This window comes from Bufo bufo, chromosome 2 (assembly GCF_905171765.1).
Source record: "Bufo bufo chromosome 2, aBufBuf1.1, whole genome shotgun sequence".
Classification (NCBI taxonomy): domain Eukaryota; kingdom Metazoa; phylum Chordata; class Amphibia; order Anura; family Bufonidae; genus Bufo; species Bufo bufo.
The window spans coordinates 609,241,092-609,266,926 of NC_053390.1; the positions used below are offsets into that span (position 1 = coordinate 609,241,092).

At 45.1% G+C, this 25,835-nt stretch overlaps 1 protein-coding gene across 9 annotated transcripts in view; it reads left to right on the top strand.

Annotated features, from left to right (window-relative positions):
- Positions 1–25,835, top strand: part of KIAA1109 (KIAA1109 ortholog) — a 307,652-nt gene that overhangs the window by 145,680 nt on the left and 136,137 nt on the right. For all 9 annotated transcript variants that reach the window (XM_040418406.1, XM_040418409.1, XM_040418408.1 and 6 more), the window contains exons 31-40: positions 898–1,018; positions 2,691–2,831; positions 4,061–4,188; positions 6,930–7,132; positions 7,472–7,669; positions 8,887–9,098; positions 10,397–10,548; positions 12,588–12,738; positions 21,693–21,845; positions 24,781–25,021. In XM_040418406.1, coding sequence (XP_040274340.1) covers positions 898–1,018; positions 2,691–2,831; positions 4,061–4,188; positions 6,930–7,132; positions 7,472–7,669; positions 8,887–9,098; positions 10,397–10,548; positions 12,588–12,738; positions 21,693–21,845; positions 24,781–25,021 — 1,700 coding nt within the window. The remainder of the gene's footprint in view (positions 1–897; positions 1,019–2,690; positions 2,832–4,060; positions 4,189–6,929; positions 7,133–7,471; positions 7,670–8,886; positions 9,099–10,396; positions 10,549–12,587; positions 12,739–21,692; positions 21,846–24,780; positions 25,022–25,835) is intronic.

Genomic DNA, 25,835 nt, shown 5'->3' on the forward strand with positions numbered 1-25,835 from the left:
AGGCATGCTGGGAGTTGTAGTTTTGCAACAGCTAGAGGGCCGCAGGTTGGGCATCCCTGCATTAGAGGAATGTTGGCTGAATCCACTGATTTCAGCGGGTCTGATGTGTACGGTGTCATCCTGACTCTCCCTCAACAGCTGATGTAAAGGAAAAGAGGGATCAGGCATGTTGGATTTCAAAATACCTGATCTTTTATCCTCAGAGAAGTCTGGCTGTGGCATATTCTCCTCTCTCCTATTGAGAACACAGGTATGTTTGGATCTGGCTCAGCCAACGGCTATTTAAAGTGTATGGTCACCTCAAGAACTGCATTTCTTACTGATGTTTTCCTCAAATTAGTCATATTTTCATTACACAGATCTTTGTTTAAAGGGGTTGTCGGATATGAAATTTAATTTCCATGGGGGCAGGCTCAGTTTAAAAAAACATCTGTGTTCCAGGTCCAATGCCGAGCTCCTGCCTCTGCAGTTTTGGTTCCTGCTGGACTGGAATTGTGACGACTAGTCATCGTGCACATCAGCCCTTTTGGCGAATCATTGGCCTCATTGGCGACCTGTGCATTAACAGCATGTGACCAATGTGCCATACCTGACATGTAACCATTGCTTGTCCTGCAGCGTTGATGTGCATGTTGACAGGACATCACCCCTCCTATCCAGTGGGCAGAGATGGAAGCTTGCCGCTTGCATTTTTTATTTTTTTTTATTTTACACTGTGCCTTTCCCCATGGAAATTTCTTTCCACTATTAGACATCCCCTTTAATGAAACTGCCTCATTAAGGATCTATATAATGTATATTAAAATAACACACTGCTTTCCTGGGTTACGTAATCATCAGTTTGATTTATTTTCTCATTAACTACTGGGATTTGTAACCTTTTTTTTCTGTTCCCAGGTACATTGAGGCGATGGTACATTTCACCAGCACCAGACATCCAGCTGCGATTGTTGATGACCTACATGCGAAGGTGCTAAAAGAAGCTGTGCAAGACAGTAAAACCACATTTTCAGAAAATGTAAGATTCTATCCTTTTTTTTTTTTTTCTGACAACTTAGGGTACTTTCACACTAGTGGCAGGACGGATCCGACAGGCTGTTCTCCCTGTCGGATCCGTCCTGCCGCTATTTCGCCTGACCGCCGCTCCGTCCCCATTGACTATAATGGGGACGGGGCGGAGCTCCGGCGCAGCACGGCAGTTCGCGGTGAGAGGCCGACTAAAAAGTCGGACATGCAGTACTTTTTGTCCAGCGGCCTTTCGCCGTGCACTGCCGCACTGCGCCGGAGCTCCGCCCCTGTCCCCATAGTATTGGGGACGGAGCGGCGGCACGGCAAAATAGCGGCAGGACGGATCCGACAGGGTGAACAGCCTGTCGGATCCGTCCTGCCGCTAGTGTGAAAATAGCCTAAATTACATGTGGTCTGTGTTGTGCTTTGTAGATCTGGTGCTTCTATATTAGATCAGTTAAAAAGGGCCTGCAATCTGTCCTGTCTGCTTTAGCAAAAAATTGTATTCCACTTGAAATGACAATTTTGGAGCATTTATCATTATGACTCGATGCTATTCCTCTATTACACCACCTATAAGATTATGAGTAAAGGTAAAACTTGGTGTTACCAGTTTGGGGGTGGCCCTGCACAGTCTGATACTGTACAATCAATGCTGCCAGTGGCATACTATGCAGGGGCAAACCCCCAGTTGGTAAACCCAGTTGTACCTCTAGTCATTATCTTCTAGCAGGAATGGAGGAAGGGCACATCATAGAGTTATAAAAGAATATGCTCCAAAATGGTTATTACATGGGGAAATCAAGTATTTTCTTAGACCTGTCAGGAGAGGTGACAGGTCCTCCTTAAGCAGATACTTGATGTTGGGAAGTATCAATCTTGGCAGCTGGCATAGTTTTGAGAGTGAAGGTCGTAACGTAGTGTTTGGATTATGTTTTGTCTGTGCATATGTAGAAAAGAGGCTCAGAGTAAACGGTGTATTAGACTGCTAGATTTCCTGGCAGAGGATTGCTAAAGAGCGTTCCTATGAATGCTTGTTAGCGATCATCTGGCAGTCTAATACTGCCTCCAATTGAACGAGCAAATGCTGGTTCATCGGGCAGTTCAGATCTTTCAGCATGCTGAAAGATCTGGGCTAGCCAGTGGCAGATCATGCTGTGTAATAGCGATCTGCCCCCAGCACACTGCTGCCCTGCATGGAGACGAACGATGGTATAGCGATCACTCCTCCCCATGCCACGGAGGACATCGCCGCATGTAAATAGCAGCTGTGTCCTCCGCTAGCTGTCTGATGATTGCTGGGAGGGAACACTTCCCTCTCAACAATCATCTGCGGCATCGGGGTGTCTAATATAGCTTAAGTAGTAAATGTAGATCGCATTCAAGTGTAGCCTGTAGATATTTCCTGAAAACGGTTTTCCAATCACAAGTGAAATCTTAAGAGGCTTTCTTGAAGAATGGAGCTCCAATCTTTGTATTAGAGTAATATATAATTTATGTGTAAATCTCTCATGAAACTAGTGGTAGGGAAAAAGTGGATTGCTGTCTCGTTGCCAGTAGATAGTATCCCCAGAGCACTATTTAGAGATGATACATATACACATGCAGTGAAATATTTATTGGCCTTGATCCACAATGAGAAGGTAATGTTTGAGCATTTGCTTTATATTCTTCTTTTCCAGCTATCGTTAAAGCAAGATAATAAATTATCCAAACCTGAGAGTCAAGTTAAAGGAAGCACAAATCAAACACAGACCAAAGGTGGACTGAACCAAGATAATGTGAAAATCAAGGGGCTCCAAGCCAATGTCTCAATACCCAAGGTATACCTTGTGTAAAGTATGTTCCCAAGAGCTTTGGATGCCTAAAATAATATATATAATGTTTAAGCTACTCATGTTTATTGTGTAGGATGTGGCGTTGAGGCATCAAGGAGATCATATTACTAAATATTGTTCTTTATATGGATAACAAGGAAGATAAATTGTTGAACTGTGCAGTTTAGATTAGAGTTTCTTATTTAGCTATACAGGGGTTGTCAGGACTAAAAAATGATGTCTGCCTTCTTCCTTCTATTTGTTTACTGCTGATGATGTACCGGGCTTCTCCTCACTATGCTAGGCGGAGACTTCCACCTAGCCATGAGCCTGCTGACGTCACCGGCACAGATGAGCGTTGTATAGCACTGCCCTAGGCTGTTTTACAGGCGGGTACACCACTAGTCACCAGCAGTAAGCAAAATGATGCAGCGTAAGGCAAGGGGGAGCATCAGGGCAAGGAAATGCTTCAGTCCTCCACTCATATATAGTAAATGAATAAAGAAGAGGTTATATCCGGGTTCAGCTCTGAACCTGGACAACCGATTTAAGCATGCTTGAAAATCATTGTTTGCCGGCGGCAGATTGTGCAGTCTAATCACGATCTGTGCCAGCAGACAATGATTCAGTATGAACACTTGGTTATCTCTAATTCGCCCTTCCCTGTTTTAAGAGAACTTACACATGCCTCTTGTCCTGTGTCCATCCTCCTTGTCTCTGGAGGGATCATGTTTCACATGCTGGACCAAAGATTCAGTGTCCAATGTGTTGGGGATCTACAGAGCATTGCATCAGAAGCAAATCTGTGTTGTGTGTGAAGACAGAGAATAGTTACAGCATTACCTTAAACCTTGTAATAGAGGAACATGCCAGCTGTAGAGAGAATGGTGGACATTTCCATACGTGCATTGGAGTAAGAAGCGCCTAATTTATTAAGAGGCAAATGCCACATAGTCGCATCTCTGGTACACCAGAAACTCAAGTTTAAGCAAGCTAGGTGCTGGCATAGACTTGAGCTATAACTTAATAGCCAAGTGATCGTAAATCTGTCAGACGGTGAGAAGCCCCGCCCCCCAAGTCATAGATTCAATCAGTGCAACATAATGTATACACTCTACTACAGGACTTCATCCCCTTACTGCTAAACTGGCCTCAGAATTGTGTCGTATTGTACATCTTTGTTTAAGAAAAGTAGCTGGAGGTACTCTGAAAATAACCATTCTGTCTTCTTTCAGGTGAATTTGTGTTTGTTACAAGCATCCATTGAAGAGTCATCTAATATAACTGCAAATAAAAGTGTCACACATGTGTCTTTAATCGCGCTTTGCTTTGATAGAATTGCTACACAAGTCCGAATGAACAGGTAAAATATATAAGGTGCAGACTCAGCAAGTGTTTTCTGAAGGATAACTTCATATCATAGAGATCCCGCTTTGAGGCAGCACTCCTTATGCAGTAGCAGGTGTCTTTATTCCACATTCATCTCCCTATTGGAGAGGTGCATGTACTATACTTTTGGATGCCCCAGAGTACTGTCCCCTAGATTTAATTAGGGTATATTTTCACTGGACCGGGGGTCGAGTGGAGGGGTGGACCGTAGGCGCAAAAACGCAACCAGAGTATTTTTAGAAACCAATGTTTTTTTATTATTGTTATAGTGACAACGCGTTTCGGGGTTCTGCGGACCCCTTTTTCAAGTCGGTGGGTGGAATCGCTGGTGAAGAGAGCGCTGCTTCTAGCTCCTGGCGCGTATGAGCGCCTTTTTCTCTCCTTGGCCATTATCTCCTAGATTTAATTGTGAGGTCTCACTTTGATCTGTCATTATTTGTGCACAAGAACACTTAACATAAGTTCACATATCCAAATAAAGGGGTTCTCCCATCATAGAAAATGATGGCATAAAATTAACATATGTAATTGCTTCCTAATTATTGGGGGGTCAACTTCCAGGATCCACACACAGAGTCACAGTTCTACTTAAAGGGGTTTGCCAGTTATCTTTATTTGCAGAGTGACAACATATTCCGCAGCTCTTTACAACCATTTATAAACAAAACCAGGCATTACAGGGTAACAAACTGATCAAAAGTTCAAACAAGAGTGAGGACCCTGCTCCATGAGGATGTAGGTTCAGTCACAAAGGGTAAGAAGTACGGTACTTGTTTTGTACAATGGTCCAGCCATCTTAAAACTCACGGGGAGTAGATATAAAGCTGCATTAGCTAGCCAGCATCTGTAGAGCTTTTGAGTGCATGGGGTGTGGTGGATACAGCTGGATGAGGAAATCTGAGGTGTAATGTTGAAGAGAGTTGAATGTAGCACAGTTAGATTAGGGAATGTGATAGTACACCCTCATAAGATGTGTTTTTAGGGCATACCTAAAACTGTGGGAGTTGGGAATTAACCTGATTGACTGGGGTAGTGAATTCCAGAGAACTAGTGCAGCACAAGAGAAGTCTTGGAGATGGGATTGAGAGGGTCAAATTATGGAGGATGTTAGTTGTAAATCATTAGCAGAGTGAAGAGCACAGCTAGGCTGGAAGACAAAGATGCAGGAGGTAAAGGGTTGCAACATTGTGGAGAGCTTTATGGATGAGAGTGAGACGTTTAAATTGGATTCAATTGCAATGACTGGCACAGGACGGAGGCATTGGCTGGACAGATAGATGACCATGGCTGCCGCATTCAGAATATATTGAAGAAGGGAAACTTTAGTGATGAAAAGATCAATTAGTAATGAGTTACAGTAATGAAGATGAGAATGGATCACGACCAAAATGAGAGTCTTGGTTGTTTCCACCATAACAAGAAGGCAGATTCTAGAGATGTTTTTCAGGTACAGGTGCCATGAGTGAGCAAGCGATTGATGGGGGTGAAGGAAAGATCACCGTCAAACATAACCCTAAGACAGCGGGTAAACTGCCTAGGAGTTATTGTAGTGCCACACACAGAGTGAAATTTCAGGCTTAGGTAGGCTTAGTTTTGCAGCTTTGGAAAGTTTGAGTTTCATATAGAGAAAGCACATGATGTTAAAGACAGTGGACAGACAATCACCTGTGTTTTGTAGTAGTGTAGAGGTGATGTCAGGGATGGAGGCACAAAGTTGGGTGTCATCAGCATAGAGGTGGTGGTACTGAAAACCAAGTCTGCTGATAGTTGGTAAGGGTTGTTTCTATTGAGTGTAGATGGCGGAAACCGGACTCTAAGTGGTCAATGAGAGAATTAACAGAGGTATAAGGGATGAGGTGAGAGTAGACCAGGCATTCCAGAAGTTTAGAGATGAAGGGGAGAGTAGAGACTGATCATTAGTGAGGTTTATTTTAATAATGGGGTTATGACAGCATGTTTGATAGAGGAAGAAGATAGAAGATACCAGAAGAGATAGACAGGTTATATATAATCTGGAGAGGTTATATTATAATCTATATGATCTTGCCTTTGGGTGGGAATTCAATTTAGTAATATATTGCCATTGGCAGTTTTACACTGTTTATTCACAGTGTAAATGCATACAGCCTAGTCTTTTTTGACAGCACTGCAGCTGGAGGGTCATTGAGGTGATCCATCATTAATCTTGGGCAAACTCTATGGATAAACACTGCACTTGCACTACGTAGATCCCTGGACCTTTAGTAATACATTTTCACGTGCGCTTGCATCTACAACCTGTGCATGCTGACATCAAAGCTTTCTACCAAGCGTTCTGGAAACTATAGCATGTGCACTGTGTTTCCATGGACTTTGGTTGAGATTACCAATGGACAGGTTGCATCTCATGACCCTCCAGCTGCGGCCGTCTATGGATATGATCAGTGGTGCTAATGATATTATATTCATCGGATGTATCCAATTTTCCCACACGTTAGTCAAGATTTTATATTAACTGGCCAACCCCTTTAGCTAACGTATTGCATTTCCCTGCAAAACTGCCTCATTGACAATGTGTGCAGGAGAAATGTTGAACTGATCAGGATTCATTTTTTGGATTGACTTCAGACCCCGCACTGATCATAATGTCATGGCTTCTCTTATGTAGTAAGTATCCTACCATATGTTCCATTATTGAAATGTGGAATCTGTTTTATCCTTATTGATTCATTAAAGAGGTGTAGTAGAAGAAACGGCAAACAATCCAGAGACCGGCCGTCCACCCGTAAACTTGGAGAAATATGCCAATGCTACAAAAATGCAGCCACAGTCATCTGGGTCATTGAGGTCTAATGCCGGAGCAGAGAAAGGGAAAGAAATAGCCGCCAAGTTAAATGTTCATCGAGTACATTGTCAGCTCAGAGGCTTGGATACATCTGGTGAGACATTTGTTGGGTCACATAACAGTATGATACAGTATGAATTGTGCTTTGCGTCTACTTTAAGTTGTACGTAAATGTCGTGCAGGGAAGCTAATGTCTTCTCACTGTAGTATAATCTCCTGAGAACATATGGACTTTGCCATCTGCAGACTTTTAGGAGTTTAGACTGTAATGCTATCTGCCTCAGGGAGGCTGTTCTCTAATGAATATGAAACTTAGCCGTCTCCCATTGCAGTGTGAGGGACTACAATTTTTGTACAGATAGCCAAATGTCATAGTGTCTGCTGCATTGTAGATAACTGCTGTGTGATTATATTTTTCTCTCCCTTTGATCAGATGTAGGAACCTGCGCAATCACCACTATTCCCTTTGAAAAATCAAAGGTTCTTTTCACGCTGGAAGAATTAGATGATTTTACATTTGTGGATGAAACTGAACAGCCTCCGACTACCGATGTAACCCGCATTGGCCCAAGTCAAGAAAAATGGGGATGGATAATGTTTGAGTGTGGAATTGAAAACTTGGTCGTTAAAGGTGATTGTTCAGTTATTGTTGTGCAGTGAAAGCACATACTTACAGTATTGTGGGCAAAGTCAAGCAGTTAGAAGGCAGATAAAAGATGGCCAGTCATCAAAACACAGTAGACCAGGGCCACACACAAACCGTGGGTCGCTAGTTGAGACACCCACACTATCTGTCTGTTTGTGTGATTGGCTGTGTTTCTAGATGATTACCTCTGGGACCGGCCTCTGCTGTGAAGTGCATTAGATAGTACAGGCTCCTCTCACAGAGTGACAGGCTATATCTGTATTAGGCTCCATTCAGACGTCCTTAACATTCCGCATTTTGCGCACCGTACATTGCCGTCACTAATAGAAAATGCATATTCTTGTCCGCAATTGCGGACAAGAAGAGGACATGTTCTATTTTTTTCGGGAACGGAATTGTGGACCCGGAAGTGCGGGTCCGCAATTCCATATCCGGGCAACACATCGTGCTGCCCCATAGAAATGAATGGGTCCGCAATTCGCTGAACGAAATTGCGGACGTGTGAATGGAGCCTTACAGGGGCAGTTCAGTAACCACCGAGCACTTTCCTTACTACAGTAGAAAGTGGTCATTGGTTAATGCAAGCTCCTGTCACGTGGACACTTGTTACTTTGTGACAGTCTCAACTACTCTGTCTCATCCTGCTGCCGCTGTCGTCATCTCCAGTACGCTCTTTCTCCTCACTGCAGGAGCCAGAATCGAGACGGGCTCCTAGACTTTCTCTTGATCCCATCTCCTGCAAAGAGAGAGTGTGCTATGTGAGCGCTTCTCTCCCCTTGTTCTAGAGATTGGTGGGGGTCTCAGCACTCAGAGCCCCCACCTATCAAAACCTTTGATATCAGTATGATATCTCAAAGTTTTTTTTAAAGCTCAATGAAGTCAAGGAGATGGTCCTGTCAGTCAAACACCATGTTCATCGTCCCTTTAAAGTGTTGTTCCAGCTTTTTGACATTGATAATCTATCCTCCTGATAGGTCATCAATATTAAATTGGTGGGAGTCCCACCAATCGGCTGTTTATGGCAGCTGCCGACACTGGAAACTGTAGAGTCAATTCTGCTACACAATGGACGGAGCCTTCGAATTCGAGCTCCATCCACTATTTAGTTTCCAGCTTTGGCAGATGTCTTTCTACTTGGAGTTGAGGCCCTTTTTCTATTTTGAATGAATTCCATCAATGTTATTATATTTTTTTTTTTTCAGGCGGGCGACAATCTGGGGCCCTCTTATACAATTCCTTTGGTGTAATGGGGAAATCTAGCACCAATGACCGCAGTGGAAACCTTAAGTCTAATGATTCTTCTGATTCACCCACTGGAAGTGGGTATAGCACTGATGTGTCTGATGATAATATTCCATGTGATGGCATGAGCCCATCCTCTGATATCAATGGAAATTCTGTGTCGGATGAACAAGTAAGTAAATGTTGATTAAATGAGAGATGGCCTTAAAATTCTAACCTTTATAACAGTTTACATTTCTGTCATTTATAGCAGTTATTTCTAGAAATTTTATATGGCATCAATTATTTATGTTAAAGTACAATCTATGAAATTCTTGCAGGCCTTCTTCCATGCCAGGAAGGAGTTTGCTGCATATTGACTTATTATTCAGTTTGCAGTTAGCTATTAGGCTCCCTCTAGTGGTGGCTGCTGGCATCTAGAATTTGCTCCCAGTCTTTAACCTCTCAGATGCCATTGTCACATTTGACCATGGCATCTGAGGGGTTAAATGTATCTGATCGATGTTATCATTGATCGCATACATTAGTCCTGGTTGCCAGCTGTTTTAAACAGGCGCCCGCTGACTAACGTAAATTTATGGGGGACGGTTGAGAAGGGGTTAAGCAGTCTGCTGCCCAGAGACAATGAATCTGTATGGGGATGAGTGATGGCAGTAACCATACTATGGAGGTGATTGCTGCATGTAGCTACTTCCACTGACACAATTCATCCCTGCCATACCTCTAAACTTAGAATTGTGTCTTAATTGTGCATGTTGTTGATCAGTGATGTGTATACTGTCAAGGCAAGCCACGCAATGCTATGGGCCCAGGAGTACGGGGGGGAACCCAACACTGAACTCCTTCTGTTCCCAAAATAAATCATTTTCAAAGCATTTTCCGGCATCCATCACTAGAGGGAACTCAGGGCAAAGATATTCTTTGCAACTTCAATTGAGATCAGTGGCAGCTATATAAATTCCTATGGACTGATCTCCCCCTAGTGGTGGCTGCACACCGTCCGGGTTATCATGTACTGAAGGGAGACAGGAGACATAGAACAGAGTGCCTAGCTGCATGTGTGTTGTTCAGACTGAGCGCCATATTTATGAAGCAGGGAGCCCATACTTGGTGTTACTATGAGGTCCTATGAGAGCTGTGTACGCCCCTGCTGTTGATTATTAGTTTAGTAATACAGCAGGTTCTTACTTTACTTTTATGGACGGTGCTCCTTCTGTATCCCCTTTATAATGCTGTCACAGTACCCACTTTGTATGGAATAACCAGCTCGGCTACAGAGGCCTAAAGGAAGCCACGTAATGGTTGTATAACCTTCCTGACTATTCCTGCCCTGATTGCTAGCTTTATGCCTATTGTATCACTTCACTTGCATTTTCTAATCAATTTTTTGTTTGCCCTCCCTTACACTATTTCTGCGATCATTAAATATGCAATACAAGTCATTACATATTTTTGTCTTTTACCTTGAAGGATGAAGGTGTTGAATCAGATGACTTAAAAAAAGATCTTCCCCTGATGCCTCCTCCTCCGGACTCAAGCAGCATGAAGCTAACTATTAAGGAGATTTGGTTCAGCTTTGCAGCTCCGACAAATGTACGGTCTCCAGCTCTTACTTTTTCCAGGTTAGTGCACCAATGCTGCCAAAACGTCCTTTCTACTAGTTGATGGGATTCATTTAGTGACATCCCTTTATCGTTTTCTTTCTGACACAAATCTCAAAATTCAGTTTCCCCACACACAGATGTAGAGTTAGAAGGGTATTCCAATCTGGACTTATCCACAGAATATGCCATTAATGTCTGATAGGTGCGGGTCTCTCATCTGGGCCCTACTCCTATTTCAAGAACAAGACCGCGTCAGGCACTGCAGTGAGTTAGGAAGTGGCCACATGACAGCGGCAACCATTCCATTCACTACCATAAGGTTATGCAACAAAGGTCCAGATGAGACAACCCCTTTAAATGATTTGTAGCTGCTTACCTGCTTTTTACTTGAGGCAGATTAATAGTTTAAGGGGATTTCCCCCCAAAAAAATAATTAAAAAAATGATCACCTATACACTGGATGGGGATCTGATCTTTTGCACCCCCATTCATTGCTACAACAGAGGACCCCAGTTTCTCCAGGGGGGGGGGAGGGGCAAAGATTGTTGTTATTGCAGGTAAACAAAGAGCCAGAAGAAAACCAGGGAAATGAGGAAATTGAATTTGTTTTTACCTAAAACTTGCTTAGCTCAGTTATATATTGCTGCCCATCAGATTTACAGTGCTATACATTTTTTTTCATAACCCGGACAACCCCTTTAGGCCTCATGCACACGACAGTTGTTTTTCTTGGCCTCCGTTCCGTTTTTTTTTGCGGATAGGATGGGGACCCATTCATTTCAATGGGTCAGCCAAAAAATGCTGATAGTTCATCCGTTTGTGTTCCGCGTCCGTTGTCAGTGTTTCCCTTCAGCAAAAAAAATAGTGCATGTCCTACTTTTTTCACATTTGCGGACAAGTATAGGCATTTATTACAAGGGATCTGTGAAAAAAACTGATCCTCCCAAAAAAACGGATGCCACATCAGTTTTTTTTTAGCGGATGCACAATTTGCGGACGCAAAAAACAACTGTCGTTTGCATGAGGCCTTAACCTCCCTGACGTGACTCGGGGTTAATTTTCGCTGCCAGGAACGGTAACCACGAGTCACGCTTGGGATAACATTGCAGAGTCCCTTCACCTTCTGCCGGCGATCCGGCGATGTCCTCCGCTTGTGTTCTGCCAGATCTCCATACCTTGTGAAAAGTCTATACCGGAAGTGACGCGGCAGCACAGGAATCAGCTGGAGGAGGGTGTGCGCGGCGCTGCGCAAGCGCACATCCACTGGCTTAGGAGAGAATCGTTGCAGCGCCGAGATAGAAGTACTTTGTGCACCGCGCGTGCGCACTTAGTAGTATAGAGATTTTGCAGCGCACAATGTTGCATCAGATCTCCCTACCCCTGACTGCACACGCACGCACAAATCATCAGTTGCAGTTCATCTTGATTTGATGATTTGTGCGCGTGTTCGCACTCAGGGGTAGGGAGATCTGATGCAACATTTTGCGCTGCAAAATCTCTATACCCCTAAGTGCACATGCGCGGTGCACGAAGTACTTCTATCTCGGCGCTGCAACGATTCTTTCCTAAGCCAGTGGATGTGCGCTTGCGCAGCATCGGGCACCCCCTCCTCCAGCTGATTCCTGTGCGGCCGCGTCACTTCCGGTATAGACTTTTCGCAAGGTATAGAGATCTGGCAGAACACCAGCCGGTCTTCCTGGTTCCGTTCCCTGCGAGCAGCAGCTGCTCATGGGAGCGGAACTGGGCGGGAAATTTAAATAACTATAAACATAAAAAGTGACAAACACACATAAAAGAGGTTATACATTGTAATCTGAGAGGATTACACTGTATAACCTCAGATCTGACATTTGATGACTGTACATTGCCCCTTGCCTGCCATTTTACTGTCATTTGTGCCCATAAAATATTTATGCAAAAAATTGTACCACTTTTGGTACAAAATTCCTGACATAATCATACCGCCAGGGAGGTTAAGGGAACACACTCCAATAACTGCCTTTGCTTTACTTTGAAATGGTTTTGATGAGAACTGTGAATTTAATATTTTTTTCTAGACAACTAAACCTGCTTAGCACTGCAACCCCAGCTGTTGGAGCATGGTTGGTCCCTATTGACCAGTTAAAATCTTCACTGAACAAGCTGGAAACTGAAGGAACTTTGAGAGTCTGCGCTGTCATGGGTTGTATCATGACCGAAGCCCTTGAGGTGAGTGGAGTGATTATTGGAATGGCTCCTTCACTTATAATAAAGCAGTGCAGGAAAAATACGTTTTTAAGGCCTCATGCACACGACCGTATTTTTTTGCGGTCCGCAAAACGGGGTTCCGTTTTCCCGTGATCCGTGACCGTTTTTTCGTCCGTGGGTCTTCCTTGATTTTTGGAGGATCCACGGACATGAAAAAAAAGTCGTTTTGGTGTCCGCCTGGCCGTGCGGAGCCAAACGGATCCGTCCTGAATTACAATGCAAGTCAATGGGGACGGATCCGTTTGACGTTGCCATTTCAAACGGATCCGTCCCCATTGACTTTCAATGTAAAGTCTGGAGTCCCTTTTATACCATCAGATCGGAGTTTTCTCCAATCCGATGGTATATTTTAACTTGAAGCGTCCCCATCACCATGGGAACGCCTCTATGTTAGAATATACTGTCGGATATGAGTGAGATCGTGAAACCTCATTTCCGACAGTATATTCTAACACAGAGGCGTTCCCATGGTGATGGGAACGCTTCTAGTTAGAATATACTACAAACTGTGTACATGACTGCCCCCTGCTGCCTAGCAGCATCCGATCTCTTACAGGGGGCCGTGATCAGCACAATTAACCCCTTAGGTGCCGCACCTGAAGGGGTTAATTGTACTATCATATCCCCCTGTAAGAGATCAGGGCTGCCAGGCAGCAGGGGGCAGACCCCCCCCTCCCCAGTTTGAATATCATTGGTGGCCAGTGCGGCCCCCCCCCCTCCCTCTATTGTAATAATTCGTTGGTGGCACAGTGTGCGCCCCCCATTGGCCCCCCCTCCCTCTATAGCATTAACAACATTGGTGGCTAGTGTGCGGCCTCCCATCTTCCCCCCCCCCCCCCGCCCCGGATCATTGGTGGCAGCGGGTTATTAGCAATAGTACGATAGTAAAAGATTCATACTTTACCTGGGAGCTTGGGAGCTGCGAGGTTCGTGTCCGGCCGGGAGCTCCTCCTACTAGTAAGTGACAGTTCATTTAGCAATGCGCCGCACAGACCTGTCACTTACCAGTAGGTGGAGCTCCCGGCCGGACACGAACATCGCAGCAGCAGCCTGGAGCAGGTAAGTATGAATCTTCTATTATTGTACTATTGCTAAGTAACCATGGCAACCAGGACTGTAGTAGCGTCCCGGTTGCCATGGTTACCGATCGGAGCCCCAGCGATTAAACTGGGACTCTGATCGGAACTCCGCTGCCACCAATGATGGGGGGGGGGAGAGAGATGGGAGGCCGCACACTGGCCACCAATGTTGTTAATGCTATAGAGGGAGGGGGGGCCGATGGGGGGCACACACTGTGCCACCAACGAATTATTACAATAGCGGGAGGGAGGGAGGGGGGGCGCACACTGTGCCACCAACGATTTATTACAATAGAGGGAGGGGGGGGGGGGCCGCACTGGCCACCAATGATATTCAAACTGGGGAGGGGGGGGAGGGTCTGCCCCCTGCTGCCTGGCAGCCCTGATCTCTTACAGGGGGCCGTGATCAGCACAATTAACCCCTTCAGGTGCCGCACCTGAAGGGGTTAATTGTGCTGATCACGGCCCCCTGTAAGAGATCGGGTGCTGCCAGGCAGCAGGGGGCAGTCTTGTACACAGTTTGTAGTGTATTCTAACTAGAAGCGTCCCCATCACCATGGGAACGCTTCTGTGTTAGAATATACTGTCGGTTCAGAGTTTTCACGAAGTGAAAACTCAGCTTTGAAAAAGCTTTTATGCAGACGGATCTTCGGATCCGTCTGTATAAAAACTAACCTACGGCCACGGATCACGGACACGGATGCCAATCTTGTGTGCATCCGTGTTCTTTCACGGACCCATTGACTTGAATGGGTCCGTGAACCGTTGGCCGTGAAAAAAATAGGACAGGTCATATTTTTTTCACGGCCAGGAAACACGGCTCACGGATGCGGCTGCCAAACGGTGCACTTTCCGTTTTTTCCACGGAACCATTGAAAGTCAATGGGTCCGCGAAAAAAAACGGAAAACGGCACAACGGCCACGGATGCACACAACGGTCGTGTGCATGAGGCCTAATGCAGTTAATATTGATGACCTGTCCTTAGTATAGCACTCAATACGTGCATCAATATACTTGCCTTTATTGTACAAAATCCAGTGTGTGGTCCAGAATGTTTCATATATTCATAGTATTCAGCCACTAATGAAAATGGATGTTTTTGTCATTTATTGATCTTCCTCAGCAACATGAGACTGTAGCTGAAAGCTGGAGGGTATGGAGGCATGCTGAGGAAGGCCAATAAATGACCCAAACCTCCTTTTTTCATGAGTAGCTGCATACTATGAATATATGATACATTCTGACCCACACTGGATTTTGTGCAATAAGGGGTCATGCACAGGGCCATCTTTTGGATCCGCAACTGATCTGTATGTCCGTTCTGCTGCCCCGCATAAAAATGGAACATGTCCTAGTCTTGTCCGTTTTACGGACAAGGAAGGACAGTTCTGTAGAGGGCAGGATGTTCCATTCCGCAAAATGCGGAACACACAGCTGGTATCCATTTTTTGCGGATCGTAGCCCTAAAAGCAAGCTTATTGATGCCTGTATTGAGTGCCGTGATATTTTCTACTGGAACTGTCTAGCTTCACAAGCCCTCCACTTGGGACCGCCACACTTTTGGAGTGTAGGTGACATTATTTATAACACTATCCTCAGCATAGGCAATTAAACACTGGAGTACTTAAATTACTACCTGTTGCAGAGTTCCACCATGCTTCACACCACAAATTCTGATCAAAGTGATATGCAGGGTAGGCTACTTTCACACTAGCGTTTTTTGCGGACCCGTCATGGATCTGCAAAAACGCTTCAGTTACAATAATACAACCACATGCATCCGTCATGAACGGATCCGGTTGTATTATGTCTTTTATAGCCATGACGGATCCGTCTTGAACACCATTAAAAGTCAATGGGGGACGGATCAGTTTTCTATTGTGCCAGATTGTGTCAGAGAAAACTGATCCGTCCCAATTGACTTAGGCCTCTTTCACACTTGCGTTGTCCGGATCCGGCGTGTACTCCACTTGCCGGAATTACACGCCGGATCCGGAAAAACGCAAGTGTACTGAAAGCATTTGAAGACGGAACCGTCTTCCAAATGCGTTCAGTGTTACTATGGCACCCAGGACGCTATTAAAGTCCTGGTTGCCATAGTAGGAGCGGGGAGCGGGGGAGCGGTATACTTACAGTCCGTGCGGCTCCCGGGGCGCTCCAGAATGACGTCAGAGCGCCCCATGCGCATGGATGACGTGATCCATGTGATCACATGATCCATGCGCTTGGGGCGCCCTGACGTCACTCTGGAGCGCCCGGGGAGCCGCACGGACGGTAAGTACACTGCTCCCCCGCTCCCCGCTACACTTTACCATGGCTGCCAGGACTTTAGCGTCCCGGCAGCCATGGTAACCACTCTGAAAAAGCTAAATGTCGGCTCCGGCAATGCGCCGAAACGACGTTTAGCTTAAGGCCGGATCCGGATCAATGCCTTTCAATGGGCATTAATTCCGGATCCGGCCTTGCGGCAAGTGTTCCGGATTTTTGGCCGGAGCAAAAAGCGCAGCATGCTGCGGTATTTTCTCCGGCCAAAAAACGTTCCGTTCCGGAACTGAAGACATCCTGATGCATCCTGAACGGATTTCTCTCCATTCAGAATGCATTAGGATAATCCTGATCAGGATTCTTCCGGCATAGAGCCCCGACTACGGAACTCTATGCCGGAAGACAAGAACGCAAGTGTGAAAGAGCCCTAACATTGTGTGCCAGGACGGATCAGTTTTCTATTGTGCCAGATTGTGTCAGAGAAAACTGATCCGTCCCAATTGACTTACATTGTATACCAGGAGGGATCCGTTTGGCTCAGTTTCGTCAGGCAGGCAGCGTTTGGAGGCAAACTGATGCATTCTGAGTGGATCCTTTTCCATTCCGAATGCCTTAGGGCAAGACTGATCCGTTTTGGACCGCTTGTGAGAGCCCCAAACGGATCTCACAAACGGAAAGCCAAAACGCAAGTGTGAAAGTAGACTTAGCATCAAGACTTCGAATATATCCAAGCTTGTGAAATCATTTCACATGATCCATGAGGTGCACAAATTCCCGTATTTCCTTTATTCATGTTTTCATAACCAGCTTGTTATACAGTTGCACAGATTCATTTTAAAAACGCAGAGTTTCCACTCAGCATCCTGCGTGATGTTGATGCCCCTTATGTGTACTGATGGGAGTAAACTTACGTTTAAACATGTTACTATAAATCATGCTACTCAGCAATTTTATTAACTCCTTAGTGACCATCAATACACTTTTTTACCACGGTCACTAAGGGGCCTTAGGCTGGGCCACCACCTTTTGGAGGCCCAGTGTAAGCATTGCACAGTTCTCCTGTGCCGCAGAGAGCGCAGTCTCGGCTCTCACATGAGAGCTGTTATCCTGCTCTAACAGCCCAGACTGGCAGAAACGCCGATCCGGGCTGTTTAACCCCTTAGCTGTCGTGGGCAATAGCTTCTGTGGTATGTAAGCGGTTACAGAGGGAGCGTACTCCCTCTGTCTCCCATCAGCACCCCATGAATGAAATTGCGGGGTACTGAAGTCTGTGCATGCAGGCCGCGGCATAATTAAAGCCCAGACCTGCCTCCAGCGTGTTCTAGCGGCACAGCCTGCTGGTGGATGTCAGTATAGGACTGACAGTAAAATACACTGCTCAAAAAAATAAAGGGAACACTTAAACAACACAATGTAACTCCAAGTCAATCACACTTCTGTGAAATCAAACTGTCCTCTTAAGAAGCAACACTGAGTGACAATCAATTTCACATGCTGTTGTGCAAATGGGATAGACAACAGGTGGAAATTATAGGCAATTAGCAAGACACCCCCAATAAAGGAGTGGTTCTGCAGGTGGTGACCTGACCACTTCTCAGTTCCTATGCTTCCTGGCTGATGTTTTGGTCACTTTTGAATGCTGCCGGTGCTTTCAGTCTAGTGGTAGCATGAGACGGAGTCTACAACCCACACAAGTGGCTCAGGTAGTGCAGCTTATCCAGGATGGCACATCAATGCGAGCTGTGGCAAGAAGGTTTGCTGTGTCTGTCAGCGTAGTGTCCAGAGCATGGAGGTGCTACCAGGAGACAGGCCAGTACATCAGGAGACGTGGAGGAGGCCGTAGGAGGGCAACAACCCAGCAGCAGGACCGCTACCTCCGCCTTTGTGCAAGGAGGAACAGGAGGAGCACTGCCAGAGCCCTGCAAAATGACCTCCAGCAGGCCACAAATGTGCATGTGTCTGCTCAAACGGTCAGAAACAGACTCCATGATGGTGATATGAGGGCCCGACGTCCACAGGTGGGGGTTTTGCTTACAGCCCAACACCGTGCAGGACGTTTGGCATTTGCCAGAAAACACCAAGATTGGCAAATTCGCCACTGGGGCCCTGTGCTCTTCACAGATGAAAGCAGGTTCACACTGAGCACATGTGACAGAGTCTGGAGACGCCGTGGAGAACGTTCTGCTGCCTGCAACATCCTCCAGCATGACCGGTTTGGCATTGGGTCAGTAATTGTGTGGGGTGGCATTTCTTTGGAGGGCCGCACAGCCCTCCATGTGCTCGCCAGAGGTAGTCTGACTGCTATTAGGTACCGAGATGAGATCCTCAGACCCCTTGTGAGACCATATGCTGGTGCGGTTGGCCCTGGGTTCCTCCTAATGCAAGACAATGCTAGACCTCATGTGGCTGGAGTGTGTCAGCAGTTCCTGCAAGACGAAGGCATTGATGCTATGGACTGGCCCACCCGTTCCCCAGACCTGAATTTAATTGAGCACACCTGGGACATCACGTCTCGCTCTATCCACCAACGTCACGTTGCACCACAGACTGTCCAGGAGTTGGCAGATGCTTTAGTCCAGGTCTGGGAGGAGATCCCTCAGGAGACCGTCCGCCACCTCATCAGGAGCATGCACAGGCGTTGTAGGGAGGTCATACAGGCACGTAGAGGCCACACACACTACTGAGCCTCATTTTGACTTGTTTTAAGGACATTACATCAAAGTTGGATCAGCCTGTAGTGTGTTTTTCCACTTTAATTTTGAGGGTGACTCCAAATCCAGACCTCCAAGGGTTAAAAAATTTGATTTCCATATTATTTTTTTTGTGTGATTTTGTTGTCAGCACATTCAACTATGTAAAGAACAAAGTATTTCAGAAGAATATTTAATTAATTCAGATCTAGGATGTGTTATTTTTGTGTTCCCTTTATTTTTTTGAGCAGTGTACATTGCACTGCAAGAATAGTGCAATGTATTTTAGAAGTGATCAAAAAATCACCTATTATCGACCCCTTGTGGGACTATTAAATGGTTAAAAAAAAAGTTTTCTTAAATAGCAGTTGAAGGTATGCTCCTGTGGATTGTGGCTGTGCTTGATATAGCAGCTCAGGCCTATTCATTTGGGACTGAGCCTTTATCTGGCAATTGAACATTCCTTTGCACCTGGAAACCTCCATCACACGGTCTGATATGGGTGGGGCTTACAGTCTGGCTTTGTTCACATTGCACTAGTTGTCCTGCTATGCGGTTGTGTGGAAGCTTGGCTGTGAGCTGGATTACATCACCTTCAGACCGTAATCACACCACAGTTAGCGTAGTGGTAGGACCCCTTGCCATGCTGAGTGACCGTGTCGTGGTGCATGATGGGCTCCGATATTTTCCTGACAGGAATATATTGGCAAAAGTCTCAGCTTTTAATATCTGCTTGTATGACCAGCTAGTATAGTCAGTGGCATATCCATTTGGTGCATTTTCTTCAGTGATTTATATAATTGTATTTTCATCCGCACAATGCTCTGGTCTGTGTAGGATGCTTTTGTGGTACATGTGGACCGTGCTGGCGTCCTCCTTTGTACGCATTAATTGTTGGGGATGGTCGTTTGCTGTGGTTCACATGCGGTGGGACTGCTCGCCCAATGAGAAACACGCTACAGTGTTTGGGGTTTGAGCAGCTCCCCCATATTTGCCACGATATTTCTGTGGTTCACATGCGGTGGGACTGCTCGCCCAATGAGAAACACGCTACAGTGTTTGGGGTCTGAGCAGTTCCCCCATATTGGCCACTGCAATTCTGTGATTTTGAGTTGTAGTTTTGCAACACCTGGAGGCACACTGGTTGGGAAACACTGGACTAGATAGAGGCCACGGTGCTCACCATAGAGATACGGCATCTTCATGCAGCTGGTTGGCAGGGGTGCTGGGAGGCAGACCCCCATCAATTTGATATTGATGACCCACCCGGAGGAAATGTTAACATTTTTAAACACCTGGACAACCCCTGTAATATTTATTGAAAAAGGATACCCATTAAGGAAACCTACACTTCAGTAACTGGAAACTCTTGAAGCACAGGGTTTTGTAGTTTGTCAGTTCATGAAAATAATGAATGGACATGAAACATGTAAATTACATGAACTTATTTTTGAATTAGTTGTTGAATACTAGGGTTGTTTCGATACCAAAATTTTGATTTGGTTTCGATAACATAAAAAAGTATTGCGATACTCGATACCATTCGATACCACGCGAAAAAAATTAAACTAAAAAAAAAAGCAGCGTGCATTCCGCATTTTATGGAACATCTGGCCCATAATCGAACAGTCCTATACTATTTTTTTGGAGGGACAAGGTGACAAAAAAAAATGGCGAATCGTGCAGTTTTTCTTTTTTTTTTTTTTAACGGCGTTCACCGCATAGGAGATTTTTTAAATATTTTAATAGTTTGGACTTTTCGGACATGGCGATATGTAATATGTTTATTATTTATTGTTTATATATTTTATATGTAAAATTGGGAAAGGGGGTGATTTATACTTAATATTTTGGTGTGTTTTTTTTACTGTTTATTTAATAACTATTTCCCCCCTTAGGGGCTAGAACCTGGGATCTTTTAATCCCTTGTCCTATTCATCCTAATAGATCTCTATTAGGGTTAATAGGAGTTTGCACTCTCCTTGCTGCCCTGTGCATATTACACACAGCAGCAGGGAGATTACCATGGCAGCCAGGGCTTCAGTAGCGTCCTGGCTGCCATGGTAACCGATCGGAGCCCCAGAATTACACTGCTGGGGTTCCGATCAGAAGCTGCCACCAATGAGGAGGAGGTGAGGGGACCCTGTGGCCACTGCCACCAATGATTTTAATACCGGGCAGGGCGCACTACACCATCAATGTTTTTAGGCCATGTTCCCTCAGCAGCACGCGGAGAAGGAAGCAGTCTCTCCCTCCCCCCTGTGCTGCTGCTGCTGCCGTTGCCACCAATGAGAGGAGAGAGGGAAGGAGGAGGGGAGGGCGCACTGCGCCACCAATGATAACTAACGTTTAATACATTACAAATACAGGAGGCAGAAACACATTGCCGGCACCTGACCTCTGACAAGTAGCTACAATCAGCGGCAGTTAACCCCTCAGGTGCAGCACAGGGGGGAGGGAGAGACTGCTTCCTTTTCCCCGTGCTGCTGAGGGAACATGGCCACACTGAGTGCAGCGCGATCCATGTTCTCTGATACTGAGCTGTGCATTAAAAGGCAAATCGATACCGTGCTAAAAGTATCGATTGGGTATTGAAAATTCGTTACCCGAAACAACTCTATTGAATACAGTATATCTTTAACAAATTATATATTTTTTTTTTCGGTCATTTCTTGTTGCTCACATAGTGCCAATCTATATTTCATAGAGATTGTCACCATTCACATCAGTCCCATCAATTTCCGTGTCAGACACACTCTTTCATAGACACTAAGGCTGATTTTATTAGATATTTTTCATAGAAATGCTTGCATGGCACATCTTAGTAACAGCTTTTCTTTCTAACATTGATTTTTATTGCTTATCGAATTTTTCTTACAGAATAAAAGTATTCATTTTCCCCTGAGAAGCAAGTACAACAAACTCACGAAACAATCACGTTTCCTTCAAGAAAATCCATCCTGCCTACTTTGTAACCTGCTTCATCACTACTTACATCAAGCCAATTACTCCATCATTGAAGATGCCACTTTGGTAAGTTTTTGATAATTATCTTTTTTTTTAATAGCTGTTAGATTACTAATTTTAATCCTGATAGTTCAGACAATTATACAACTGATCTCCTCTGGATACATAATCAGTATCTGATCATTGGGAGTATGACACTTGAGACCCCCATCGATCAGCTGTTAAGAAGGCATCGGTATTCCCAGTAGTGTTGCAGCCTTCTCGCTGCTTTGCCTAGGCTGAGTGACAACATGTTCATCACATGTCCTAGGAGCAGCCCAGCCCCATTGAAGTGAATCGGGGCTGAGCGCGATACCAAGCACAGCTGCTATACAATTTACAACGCTGTGCTTTTCCAGCTTTCTGAGCATACAGTTGTCCCCCTCCACCCAGAAGCATCATCCCTATTTAGAACCCGAATTCCTAAAAAAGCTGTGTTAAAAGTAAATAAAAACTGAATGCAATGATTTGCAAATCTCATAGATCCATATATTAGTCACAATAGATCATAGAACACATATCAGATGTTGGAAGAGAGACTTTTTACCATTTCATTAACTCATTTAATAACTTGATGGCAGCAATGGATCTCAAAAAAGTTAAGACAGGGCCATGTCTACCATTGTGTAGCATAATTGAAAAAGGCTTCTTGGCTGAAATATCTCATATAGATTAAAATGACTACTGGATTTATATAATTTAGTTAATTTAGTAGTGCTGCCTCTCTTTTTGCTTTTCTGGACTCTACACTGGAGGCGAGTAGGACCAAACCCTCAGAGCTGTCCACATGTACATTTGTTTTATAATTTGTAGCATCCCCTCATCTTTTAACAACAGTCTGTAAACGTCTGGGAAGTAGAGACCAACTATTGGAGTTTTGGGAGAGGAATGTTGTCCTATTCCTGTCTGGTGTAGAACTCTAGCTGCTCAACAGTCTTGGGTTTTTTGCTGGGTTTTTTGCCGGATTTTTTGTTTCATGATGCGCCAAATGTTTTCTGTTGGTGAAAGGTCTGGACTACAGGCAGGCCAGTTTAGCACCTGCACTCTTCTGTGGAGCCATGCTGTTGTGATGGATACAGTATGTGGTTTAGAATTGTCTTTTTGACATGTGTAAAGCCTTCCCTGAAAGTGACGTTGTATGGATGGGAGGATATGTTGTTCTAAAACCTGTATATACTGTTCACCGTTGATTGTGCCTTTCCAGATGTGTAAGCTGCTCACTCCATAGGCACTAATTCAACTCCATACAATCAGAGATGCAGGATTTTGAACTGGGAGCTCAAAACAAGCCGGATGGTCCCTCTCCTCTTGAGTCTGCAGAACACAGCATTTGTGGTTTCCAAGAATTTCAAATTTGAAGTCATCTGACCATAGAACGTTTTTTTATTTTGCCTTTTTTTCTAGCGGGAGTTTTAGGCAGTCCTTAAAACTGCCTGCACTCCCACCCAGGAGGCGGGAGACCAGGTGGTCACCCAAACCCCCTACTCCTTCCCGTGCTCCAGAAGAAAAGGAGGACCAGAGGACCTGTAGAAACCTCTGTGTCCCACCATCATTCGGGTCACCACAGCCGCCCACGCCGTAAGTCCCCTTTGTTGCGGTGTAGCCTGGCAGGACTTAGTGCGGGGCGTCCGTTTTCCAGTGGGCCGGGTCTGGCCAGGGGAGCAGCCGGGTCCCTTACTAATTTAGGCCCCGGCTTCATTTGGGGCCTAGTGCTGGGGGCGTCCGTTTTCCAGGCACAGCGCAAACTGTCCGCCATGGTGGGGGGCGGAGTTTCCCGGCAGCTTCTTCCTGAACGCATCTGGGAGAGGAGGGGGCAGAGTTTCCTCCTCGGAGCGCCGCTTCAGTTTCAGCGGGGCGATAGGGCCATGATTAATTGAGGCCCCGGCTTCTGTGCAGCCTACTCCTGTAGGGCTCCCCTGTGACTTATTTTTCCTCGGTCGGCGTGTTGGGTCGGTTGGGGATGCAGGCAGGCGTGCTGGCGAGCGGGGGTGGGGTGGGGGTGGGTTCAGAGATGGATGGGCCGGCCCTGGGGGCCGACGTCATTTTGGGGGCAGGGCCTATTGATTCCTCGCTCACGCCGGCAGCTGAAGCAGAGGGAGAGTGGGATTTAAAGCACCTGGTGGGATGCTGACAGACTGGCTTGCGGCTTGGAGGGACACATGCTGGGTAAGTGTTGTTTGTCCCTTCTTTCAGGCCCTAACCTTCCCCCCCCCCCCTTTTCCTCATTGGGGTGTCATTATGTCTGAACGCCTGGTCCCGAAGCAGGTGGTCCCTTTGGCGATATGCCCCCATTGTATGTGATGATAAAACCCCTTTACTTAAATTTGTGGATTGCACAGTGTTTCACAGTCATTGATTTCTGAAAGTATTCCTGAGCTCACGCAGTGATTTCCAGTACGGAATTATGTCCGTTTTTAATGCAGTGCTGCCCGAGGGTCTTTAGATAATCCAATATTGACCGTTGGCCTTGTCCCTTGTTCACATGGATTTCTCCAGATTCTCTGAAACCTAGTGTCACTAACTTTTACAACCTTTTGTTGCCTCTGTCCGAACTTTTTTTAGATGAGTTAATTTTTTTAATGAAATTATAAAATGCCTCACTTTCAGTATCTGATATGTGTCCTATTGTGAATAAAATATGGGTCTATGAGATTTACAAATCATTGCATTTTGTTTTTATTTACAGTTATTCACATTTAACTACACACTTTTTCGGAATTAGGGTGGTAATTACTTTTTCAGCACCACCTAGACTCTTAGTTCAGCAGGTTAAAAACCTGGCGTATAGTACAGGAGCAGCAATACCACCTAGTCTGTATGGCCTAATCTAAATCCCAGACCCTAGAATCCACCTAATAATAAACTTAGCCACTTAAATGGTGGTCAAAGAGCAGCCTCAGTGGCAGGTACTTGTGATCCATAATTTAAAGATTGCTTATGGTTTCACTTTTATTTCTTGTAGGGTGATGGCCTTCCTGCTCTCGTCACATTGAAAAAAGGGCTTGTTGCTCTTGCTAGGCAGTGGATGAAGTTTATTGTTGTGACACCAGCATTTAAAGGGGTACGTTTGGTCAGACCAGCCCAACCACTGAAGCCACAAAGTACTCTGAGGAAAGATGAGGATGATCTGAATGGTTTAGAAAATGGAGGAGCTCTGCAAAGTGATACCAGTGCAGATGGGGCTGAGTTTGAGTTTGATGCAGGTATGTTATGGTCTCTTTTATATGTATGACATTTTATCAGATGTGTACAGTATCGGGTAAATCTTTTTAATTTATTTTCATTTTAAATTTTGGGAAAGGGGGGTGATTTGAATTTTTATATTTTTAATTTATTTATTTTTTTAAACTTATTTTTTATCTTTTTTTTTAATGCATTTTTTTTGGCCCCCATGTGTACCCCAACATGCAATCATGGGATTTTATCCATTACGCTATACAATGATCGATTTATTACAATTCAATGTTGCCACCTTGTAATATATAAGTAATAAGCCTAGTAGCCTACTACAGGCTTTGACTTATTACAGCAATGGAACACCTTCCCCGATCTCAGCCAGGAGGAGGTAGTCCTGCCTGAGAAGACCATGCTTCCGGGTTTTTTGCCTTTCAGATGCAGTGGTCACATTTGACTATGGCATCTGAGTAGTTAACTGTCCGCTATTGTCGTTACCGCTGATCGCAGACTTTAAAGGGCTTCTGTCACCCCACTAAACAATTTTTATTTTTTTTGTGTACTTATAATCCCTATCCTGCGATATATCTATACATTATGTTATTAATCATTTTCGTTCAGTAGATATGTCAAAAAACGTACTTTTATAATATGCTAATTACCTGTCTACCAGCAAGTAGGGTGTCTACTTGCTGGTAGCAGCCGCAAAAAACCGCCCCCTCCTCCTGTTGATTGACAGGGCCAGCCGCGATCTCCTCCTCCGACTGGCCCTGTCAGCATTTCAAAAATCGCACGCCTGTGTTGATTCGGCGCAGGCGCTCTGAGATAAGGAGGCTCGCCTCC